Raw genomic sequence first — 10,853 nt, forward strand, 5'->3', positions numbered from 1 at the left:
ACTTATTACAGCACCTTTAGATATGACGCTTTATATTTTGGTTTTATATTTTGGTCCTATAAATTAAGTTCTACAAAATGGTCTATTGGGACGCTTAGAGATTGGGGTGTCCTATAAACCCAATTTTGTTGTAGTGAATATATGAAAAAGCATAGTAGTTTTGAAAACATAAATATAGATATAAGTTGGATTTTTTTTTCAAAAGGTTGGAGTTTTCTTATTTAATAATAAGAAATCTACCTTATTGTAATGCAAAATAATATTCATGTGTATGGAATAATCAAAAGTCACTGGAGATGAATGATGGAGGATACATCATTTTTTTCTAAACAAAGTAGTTTTAGATTTTAGTAGTAGATAAAATAACTTAGAGAAACAATAAACAATACTATAAAATGAACATCCAATTAATTTTTTTTACATAGTTTCTTTTCCAATGTGATTGAATTAATACATGTTTGGGCCCTTATTATAATGGAAAATTCTTTTTGGATCATATTAGATACTAAAAAAAATTGTCTCTTTTATTTATTAATTTTTTGAACTACTACTATATACAATATAATATATATATATATATATATATATATAGGCCTCTATTTTCTTGTGGGCCCTGGGCATATGCCCGGCCCGTCCTACCCCAAGAAAGGCCCTGCCATCGAGGCCTCTTCAACGGTCGTCTACCCTCCTCGCTCTCTAAGTATAGTTGTCTCTCCTTATACCAAAGTTGTTGCTTCTCAAAAGCTTTCGCTACAAGGTTGTCGTATGGGTGCCTCCCCTCCTAGTGTATTGAAAACATATCACATTAAAGTTGCACGATTAACTTAGTAAATAATTTGTAAGAAATCAAATTTGAAACATAGTGAAAAAACATACATCCAGAAAATCAAAGAACTCAAGGCACATAGGCTTAATCAGGACCACACTCCGTTCCAACGAACTCCCTTGTGCCACATGTTTGTGACGGTAAAGTACTGGTGAGCGATGGGAAACATCTCCAAGATCCATATCTACAAAACACAAACAAGTATGTGGAATTAAAAAAGGAAACCAAATTCAAATGAATAAATATTAAATTTATAGTAGTTATATAACATTGAAGGCGGATAAGAAACCCGCCATCGTCAACTTCCTTTTTTTGTCTATGCTTTTTCTGATGGCATCATCCATTTGCTTGAAGGTGGGTGTCCAGATGAAGGATCCCCATGGAAACTGGTTCCATACTCGAAAATCCTCAACAACCCTGATCAGCACGTTAGTAACAAACTGTTATGGCTGACGGCCTAGAAAAACCAACTCCATCATCAACATGGAACAAACTCGAACAACATCCTCGTCAATAATTTTGCTCATGTCCCCAAACCACTCGAGCGTGTCTGGGATCTTCAGATGTGTGGGATCCTTCACACTAGGTCTCGTTGCATCTGGAAACACCCTAAGAAGGAAACAGTTTCATCGTAGGGGACAGATGGTGGGTTACTCTCCTAGTCATGTGATAAGACAAAAGTCCTATCTCCCGAAGTGGACCACGTGCCCAGAAATATCATACCACAACTCCTTTTCCCCTCCCAAGCGAGGTCTAGCCGACTCTGCAGGAACCTGTGAATCAGCATGGGGTCTCCACCATGCATCATCACGTCCAACCATGGACTGAAATAAGTCTCCCTATAAAGGGCCTCTCAGGCAGGAGTCAATGCCTCCCTAATAGATGATGAGAGAGCTACCTGGCACTTGAATGTCAAAGACACCTAGTGAAATCCTCCTACATAGTAATTCAACCAGTTGTTATGATTTTAGCAACCAAATAAATTAGTACATAAGTACAGGGATCTAATGTAAGTACTCTAATTATACGGACCTAATATATAACTAATTTAAATACAGGGACCTAATATGTAACTAATCTAATTACAAGGATCAAATCTATAATTATTGTATATACATGCACCTAATCTATAATTATGGTAAATATATAGACATACTATGTATCATGGTAAGTACAGGGTCCTAATGTGTAACTAATATAATTATAAGAACCAAATCTATAATTATTGTATATACATGCACCTAATCTATAATTATGGTAAATATATAGACATAATATGTATCATGGTAAGTATAGGGTCCTAATGTGTAACTAATATAATTAAAAGAACCAAATATGTAACTATTCAAAGTATAAGGACCTAATTTGTAATTATGGTAAGTAAAAGGACCTAATTTGTAATTATGGTAAGTAAAGAGACTTAATTTCAAATTACGATAAGTACAAGGACCTAGTATGTAAATATTGTAAGTGTAAGGACCTAATTAGTATATATGGTAAATACAAGAACCAAATCTGTAACTATTTTATGTATAGAGACACAATCTATAAATACTATAGGTGTAGAGACCTAATTTGTAAGTAATCTAATTGTAGGGACAAAATCTATAACTATTCTTAGTATAGGGACATAATTTGTAAATATGGTAAGTATAGGGACCGCATTTGTACTTATGGTGAGTAAATGAACCTACTTTGTAATTATGGTAAGTAAAGGAACTTAATTTATAATTATGATATATAGGGACCTAATATGAAAGTATTGTAAGTGCAAGGACCTAATTAGTATATATGGTACATACAAGGACCAAAATTTATAATTATTCTATGTATAGAGACAAAATTTGTAAATACTCTAGGTGTAGAGACCAAATCTGTAACTATTCTAAGTACAGAGACCTAATTTGTAAGTAATTTAATGTAGAGACCAAATTTGTAACTAATCTAAGTCTAGGGACCTAATTTGTAATTATAGAAAGTAGAGGGATCAAATGTGTAAATATGAAAAATACAGGGACCTAATCTGTAAATATTAAAAATACTATAAAGGCATTGCATGAATAAGGGATCAAATATTGAGTTATAGGTCTAGATACGCATTTATCAAAATACGGAAAAAAAAGTCGAAATGTTTTTCCAAGGTGGACCAAGAACTGGGTTACACAATTGTGGACCTGTTCTTGGTCACCCCGGAAATTTTTTTCGACTTTTTTCTTTGTTAGATCTCGTCTTATAAAGAAATCAGTAAACTAACACATGCATTCAAACTACAAAATCATACGCTAGAAAACAAGAAAACTTCAAACTACAAAATCAAACGACAACAAAAAGTACAAAAATGTTTTATGTTCACAAATGGTTACGAAAAACTTACTTCACGAGCCATTAGCAAGGGTTGCAAAATTACTGACGTGGAAAGTAGGTTTGCAGGAATAGTCACGTGCACGTGCATTTTTTTTTTTTTTTTTGCGAAGACAGATATTTGGGTAAAGATTTTGGTCCCCACAACGTATTATTATACATAGAGAAAGGAAAAAGATCTACAGCTTCGTAATTTGAGAGAACATAGCTATCAGGTTAAAAATAAATTTATAAAATAATTATTTTAATCAATTTCCCTTTCTAAAATATATTTTAAGAAAATTAAGATAAAGTAAGTTTTAATATTATACAAGTACAATTTACCTTTTTTAAAACAACAAAAAATAGTTTTATTTTAGCATATTCTCATAGGCTTTTTAGGTGTGGCATACACCTATATAATCATAATGAATAGTTTATATTCACATGTGCATATAAGATGATGTTTGGTATCTATCACCCATGAATATTGGCCCCGAAAAAGAATGACCATGAGTATATGGGTGCCCCTACACCATTACAAAAAAGATTCCACATGATAGTAACAGATTAAGACATAAAAAATGAAAGCAACTTTGAAAATAATAGCATTTAAGTTTTCGATATTTTTTTCTCCGTATCTTTTCTGCTCAAAAACTCTTTTAAAGAGTAATATTCTAGAGGTTCCACATATTCTCACATGGTATCAGAATGGTATCAAAGTTAAGATTCACCATTCTAAAGACTCGACACTCTGAGGCAGTCTGAACTCGTCGTCTAGCCCTCTCTCAACATTTTGGAACAATCCGTTACCTTATGTTGGAGGGGGCATGTTATAATCCTACATTGACTAGACTTTGAATATTTCTCCTCTGCAGTATTTTGAAACCTCCCTTCTCTTATCAACGGTTTTTCAGAAAGAAATTTTAAGGTTTCACATATTCTCGTAACTTTTTCCTCAAATAAATTGTACTTTAGGGAAAAAATTACATTAAAAAACTAAAGAATTACAAAATTAAAGAAATAGATACCCACCATAACTGGACAAAAACCGGTCCCAAAATTTCTCATAACCGGCCGTAACCGGTCCCGGTTATTGAATATTTGACGATACATTCGATTTATAATGATTCCTTATGGGTTGAATCCTCAAGAGTATAATATACTATCTCTCAACTGCTTCAGAGAAACACCATGCGGCATTGCTCCGTCAGGCTTTCGCCCATTGCGAGAGTCGGCGACTCATAGCCAGTGGCTTGGCTCCCGTTCGAAAAAGTAGAGCCCAGTCAAACTTTACTATAACTGGTAATGGGCCGCCGGTCCCGGTCATTTAAAAATTAATTTTTTTATTTTTTTTTAATGATATATATTTTTAATACATAATAAAATTTGTAATTAGGTCACTCAAATATATTTTAAAAATGCGTTTTATTATAATTAAAATTACATTGTCTTACAAAATATAGCGAGAAACCGATAATTATGAACGTTTTTTTTGCATTTTTTGCGAATCGAGAACTTGATATGTAAATCTCTCAACCAATACACTTATATATAGTGTTTATAAAGCAAAAGATACAAAAAAAGCCCAAAAAAAGGGCTAGTTTTTTAAAAAAATAACGGCTACATTTTTTAAAAATCGGTCTGGGTCGGTCCGGGCCGGGCCATAACCGGTGCCGGTCCCACGAAACACCCCAAATACATAACCGATCCTAGATTTCAGTCTTATAATCAGTCCCGATCCTTCGGCGGTTCCGGACCGAACCGGACCGGTTTGGCCATCACTAACCTTAACACAAAAAGGTCAACCCAATACCACTTAAACTAACAAGAGGCCCAAAATACCAAATTCCAATAGAATACAAATAATCTTTTGTAGCCCAAGGCCCAGGGAAAGTTCACACAATGAAACAATGAAATGGGGTTTTTTATTTTGTTACAATTTTATTTACAAAAACGTTTTCATTCAAATTGGTTTATCCACGACACGATGAGCGGTAGGGCTGTGCAAAACCCGAACCAACCCGAATTACCCGAATTACCCGCCCGATGCAATCCGACCCGAACCTCTAAAAACTGCCCCGAACCAACCCGACACCCGAATCCGAGTTTTAAATCGGGTATAGCGGATCGGGTAGGGTCTCACGACCCACGCCCCGAACCCGCCCGAAACCCGATTAGGCTTATACCTAAGGACGCGACTTCAAGTTAGGTCAAAATTCGACTTGTATGTTAGGTCAAAATTCGAAAGCGTCTTATGTCAAAATTGGAGAGTAGAGCGTACGACTCCGACTAGGCTACACAACCGTCCGACTCCGACATCGGCTTGGCCATTAACAGTAAGGAGCATCGACATCGGCTTGGCCATTAACCGTCCGACTCCGACTGTCCGACATCGGCTTGGCCATTGAAGAGAAGAGCGTATTGACTGTTGGCCATTAACAGACAACAGTAAGGAACATCGACATCGACATCGTATCGAATTGGTAATTGCTCTAAATCGATTAGGTAATATACTGTTTTGTATATTAAATCTCTGTGTAAAACAGTATTATAACAGTATGTATGACTCTGTGTATTGGTAATACGGGTTATTGGTAATATTGCTCTAAATCTTTGCAAAACAGTGTATTATACCTAGGGCTGTGCAAAACAGTGTATTAATATTGCTCTAAAACTCTGCAAAACAGTGTATTAAATCTCTGTGCAAAACAGTATTATAACAGTATGTATGACTCTGTGTATTTCACTATATATGTATGTGTATTTCAGCTTAGTCTTAAAGGTTGTCTATTTACGTGTTTAATGGACTTACAACTTAATTTGTATACTCAAGAATTTGCTCTTTGTTTTCTTCTTTATATACGATCTTTTATAGTTTTTGTTGTAAAAAATGGTAACTTTGCAATTAGTGGCTTAAATATCTAAACCTTGAACAATGAAGAACATGAATTACCTTATGTTTAGCTTAACACAAAACTTGGTGGTGACTAGGTATCCATTTAAACAGTTTGTAGATCTGTTTCTTATGAGTAAATCTGATTCTTATGGTATTTGCATCAAGTTGTTGCCTATATAGTAGTAATTGAGAGTAATGACAAATTTCCTCAAAGTAAACAGTCATTGACAATCAATGTGCTCAAATTTCCTCAAAGTAAACAGTCATTTACCATAAATGGTTCTTTTCCTTTTCAAGCTAGACTTCTTGTTGTTTAAAGTACAACTAGAATAGTTCTTTTCCTTTTTAGTTCTTATTAACTGTTAAATTTTAACCCTTGTTTTGTTTTCTTCGAGGTGGTGATATATTGTTATATTGTTTAGAATTGTATTGTAGATGGAAAAAATTAGCACGTCTCAATCCGGAAGTAACAGTCATCAAGCTCCTCCGACACAATCTAATCCTACCGTAAGTCAATCTGTTCCGGAAAGTACAAGGAAAAGGAAAACGTTAGAATCCAGATCTCAAGTATGGGACCATTTTGAGAAGATTTTAAACGAGGATGGGGTAGTCATTAAAGGTAAGTGCTTATATTGTTCAAAAATATATGCAGCTGAGGCTAAAAAGCATGGTACTTCCTCTTTAAATAGCCACATGAAAGCTTGTTTAAAGAATCCACATGCATCAAGCAATGACATTGCCGTTGGGTTCATGAAAAACAAGGTGGTGAATTGGGGTGGTTCTTCTATTAGGGCAGAGTACATACATATGAGATGCATTGCTCATATTCTTAATTTGGTTGTACAAGATGGATTGAAATTAGCAGATTCATYAGTYAAGAARATTAGGGATTRCATTAGGTGGGTGAGGGGTTCTCCATCTAGGTTGAAGAAGTTTAGAGAACTTGCAGAATTGCTTGAAGTGAAAGAGAAAAGTTCCTTATGTCTTGACGTTCCAACTAGATGGAACTCCACGTATATGATGCTTCGAACCGCAATTGGTTACATACAAGTTTTTGAAACGTATGAGAGTAGTGACAGCGCGTTACATATGGATTTGGGAGATTCGCTGCCTTCATATCTTGATTGGTTATCTGTTGACAGCTTGGTCGTATTTTTGAAGACATTTTATGAGATGACAATTAGAATTTCTGGCTCACTTTATGTCACCTCAAATTCTTTCTTAACCGAGATTTCAGATTTGAGTTGCATTATTGCCGATATGTTACAATCTACGTCAAAAGTTGAAGAGGTATGTTTATCTTCCTTTAATATTTCCTTTACTATTTACTTATATTTGGTTGCTTACTAACTTTCTGTTTTTGATTTATGAACAGGAAATGGGTGTTAAAATGAAAGAAAAGTTCAGTAAATATTGGGGTGATCCAGATAAGATGAACTTCATCATATTTTTTGGCAATATATTGGACCCCAGAGACAAGGTTGAGTACATGCAAGTCCAGCTCAATCAAATGTATGGTGAGGATCAAGGTAAGTCATGCCTTGAAAAGGTAAAGTCTAAATTGGATATGTTGTTTCAAGAGTATGTATCAACATATTCCGAACCGTCTACCACTATGATGCCTCCTCCACCCACTAAGTGTGAGAATGTTCCCGTTGGAAGGGTACAGTCTAGATTAAAGAGCCAACTTAAGAAACAAAAGATGGAAAGTGGGGCTTCACTCAACAAAAAGAGTGAACTTGAACTTTATCTAAGTGAGTCGACCATAGATGAGACAAATGATTTTGATATTTTAAGATGGTGGAAGGTTAATAGTGAAAGGTTTCCTGTTCTTTCAAAATTGGCTAGAGATGTGCTTGCTGTTCCAATTTCAACTGTGGCATCTGAGTCTACTTTTAGTACTAGTGGCCGGGTCTTAGATAATTTTAGGAGTTCTTTATCGCCTAAAATGGTAGAAGCCCTGATATGTACACAAGACTGGCTAAGAGGCCCTAGTCAGCCAATTGCAGTTGAAGAAAACATAGCTGATATTGAAAAGTTTGAGAAAGGTACGACATTAGTTGTGTATTCAGTATTTTCATATTCCTTTTCAACTTTAATTTGTATATTTATATAATTATATACTTCTTTTAATTTGTTTCTTTAAACACAGAAATGATGAATATGAGACTAGGAAGTTCAAGTTCTGTCAATGATCAAGAGGATTCTCTTCCGGTTCCAGCTGTTGATGTGGATGATCTAGAGCTAGACAGCTAGTTAGCTAGATGATATATTGTACAAGTGGTCACTTTGAAGTTTGAATTTTGAAAGGTATTTTAATTCTTTATACAATATAGTTTGGCTATGAATGTGTTTGATTTTACATATTGTTGGTACATGCACAGATTATGAGGTCATTTTGGTTTTCTTAGTTATAAACATTTTTAGAAACTGCCAAAAAACAGCAGGTAGCACCTAGCAATCATGATGAAAAGGGGGGAAAAATGGTAAGGAGTTATTCCATATTCAACCCGAACCCGACCCGATTAGGCCCGAACCCGATTAGGCCCGAATCCGATTAGGCCCGCAATCCGAACAGTGTATTACGGGTTTATGGTCTCCACCCCGAAACCCGATCGGGTTTGTCAATATCGGGTCCGAACCGACCCGACCCGACCGTTGCACACTCCTAATGAGCGGAAAAAAGTTATATTCGACTCCAAACTCGGAGAATTTCATCATCTCTCATACTTTCTCTATCTTGGAGAAAGTTTTGGAGAATCTGTTGAAGCAAAAATTCAATTAAAATCTCTATTTTGAAGAATCTGTTGGAGATGCTTTTGAAATCTAAACATAGTCGTAAAAGTGAGAATACGCTTGTTAACAAGTGGAAGAAGGCATCAACTAAGGCCAAGACTGAACAGGTGATTTCATGTTGATAATAGTAAGTTTATCTGTAACATGTTAAAGATATATAATGTTATTGACCGTCTAAGGCCCAGAACCATGTGCAAGGGCTACAATCTTAGTCGTTTTTTAGTACTTATGAGCTTATAATACATATCGTAGTATGTCGTAAATTAAAGGGGCGTATAAGGAATTTGGTAGAATCAGAATCCGTTATAGGAATTGCAATGGACTTCAATGAAGTTTGACCATGCATTTGGTTGGCAGGATTTGAAAGAGGAGTTATAATGTGAATGTTTGGTTGACAGAAGTATTTATTAATTGGAGTGAAATAATAATAATAATAATAATAATAATAATAATAATAATAATAATAATAATAATAATAATAATAATAATAATAATAATAATAATAATAATAATAATAATAATAATAATAATAATAATAATAATAATAATAATAATAAAATGACTAAAATACCTCCTTAATAATATTTTCATACTTTCTACTTAAATTATAAATACTATATAATAATACTTATTGGGAACAACGGTGGTGGCGACAACGTGGTGGTCATGGCAACGGCAGTGAGGATGGAGGAGGGGACAAGTGCTTGAAGTTAAACTCTTCTGACTTATAATAAGTTGACAAGTGTTTTCGTAGAAAAGCATAAGTTGTTTCAAATAAGAAATCCCAAACACCCCCTTAGTTAACGTTTTTTTTACTGGTAACGAGCTACTTCAATCGTTAACAATATTTAAACGTTGGTTTTTGAAACCTTTATTGTTGTATTACTTTGATCATCAATGTTTCTATCATCCACATCAATTTGTATATGTTGTTGCATCTGAAAGGGTTAATCGCTTGCAAAATGGAATCTGCGAATTAGATCGTATATAAATCAAGTTTCTTACAAACGATGTATCTTGTTCTAACTTAGTTTTTATTACACCTTAAACATTACATATAAAACTTTTTATTTAAAATATTAACTGGTTTATAGTGCAACATCAGTTATTCACAGTGTATAACCTGATGATGGCTCCACCACACTACGTTCTGCAGATAAGGACGAGGATATCAGAGAATGTGGCTCATGAACCGTTACCTGATCGTCATGTGACACGATCAAGTGGGGGAAATTAACCTTTGCTCGTCTACCATGAAACTTAAAAGCTGCTTTATCATAAGCTAATGCAGCTTTCTCGGGTGCATCAAATGTACCAAGCCACAATCTCGTATTTTTCTTTTTGGGTATCCTTATCTCTGCATAAAACTTCCCCCACGACCGCCTCCTCACTCCTCGATATTGCATCCATTCCTCTGACCCGTGGTCTTTATCTGCCACCTGCCTTTTCGTTTTCTTTGAACACTGTGATTCTGTTTCACACTTGCCAATAAAATTCAAACAGATACCGCCTAGTTCTTTTTTCTCAAGTGAGAAGAGACCATCTTGACTTACGTTCAAGTCCTTACTCTGGCTCATCTCGATTTGCATTGATATTCAAATACATTAGCGGATTATAAAGGGTTTTCCAAAACGAGCATATGCTTAAATAATTCGGGTTTTTAATCATCCATGTTTATAGAAGATATATTATTTTAACCAACAACATATTCAATTTGTGGGTGCTTCATTGAGATTATTTATTCTACTAACTACACACACGCACACATACACACATATAGTGGCATATCCAAGATTTTTGTTTAGCGAGGTCATCTTTAAAGTAGACTAAAAACCTCTAAATCGTTCGATGTGTTTTTAACCTAATTACAACGTTTCGAGGAATTTTTAAAGGTTTTTTGGTTGATTTCGAGAGATTTTTTAGTGTTTTTGTCGATTTCGAATAACTTTTTTTGTTTTGTTTTTTTTTTTTTTTTTTGATTGATTTCTATAG

At 34.7% G+C, this 10,853-nt stretch overlaps 2 protein-coding genes across 2 annotated transcripts; one reads left to right on the top strand and one right to left on the bottom strand.

The window, feature by feature from the left end:
* The first annotated feature begins 6,500 nt into the window (after positions 1 to 6,500).
* LOC112523671 (zinc finger BED domain-containing protein RICESLEEPER 2-like) lies at positions 6,501 to 8,321 on the top strand. The gene is made up of 4 exons (XM_025133359.1): positions 6,501 to 7,355; positions 7,441 to 7,594; positions 7,646 to 8,113; positions 8,218 to 8,321. Exons 1-4 carry the CDS (start codon positions 6,501 to 6,503, stop codon positions 8,319 to 8,321), a joined length of 1,581 nt encoding a protein of 526 aa, XP_024989127.1.
* A 1,649-nt stretch (positions 8,322 to 9,970) lies between these two features.
* Positions 9,971 to 10,450, bottom strand: LOC112523674 (ethylene-responsive transcription factor ERF098-like). The gene has a single exon (XM_025133360.1). It carries the CDS (start codon positions 10,448 to 10,450, stop codon positions 9,971 to 9,973), a length of 480 nt encoding a protein of 159 aa, XP_024989128.1.
* Positions 10,451 to 10,853: the final 403 nt, after the last annotated feature.

The sequence above is a fragment of the Cynara cardunculus genome, assembly GCF_001531365.2.
Source record: "Cynara cardunculus var. scolymus isolate 2C chromosome LG 12, CcrdV1, whole genome shotgun sequence".
NCBI classification, from domain to species: domain Eukaryota; kingdom Viridiplantae; phylum Streptophyta; class Magnoliopsida; order Asterales; family Asteraceae; genus Cynara; species Cynara cardunculus.

Excerpts from the sequence above, each read along its gene's own strand:
- LOC112523674 (XM_025133360.1), bottom strand. The coding sequence starts at position 10,450 with ATGCAAATCGAGATGAGCCAGAGTAAGGACTTGAACGTAAGTCAAGAT.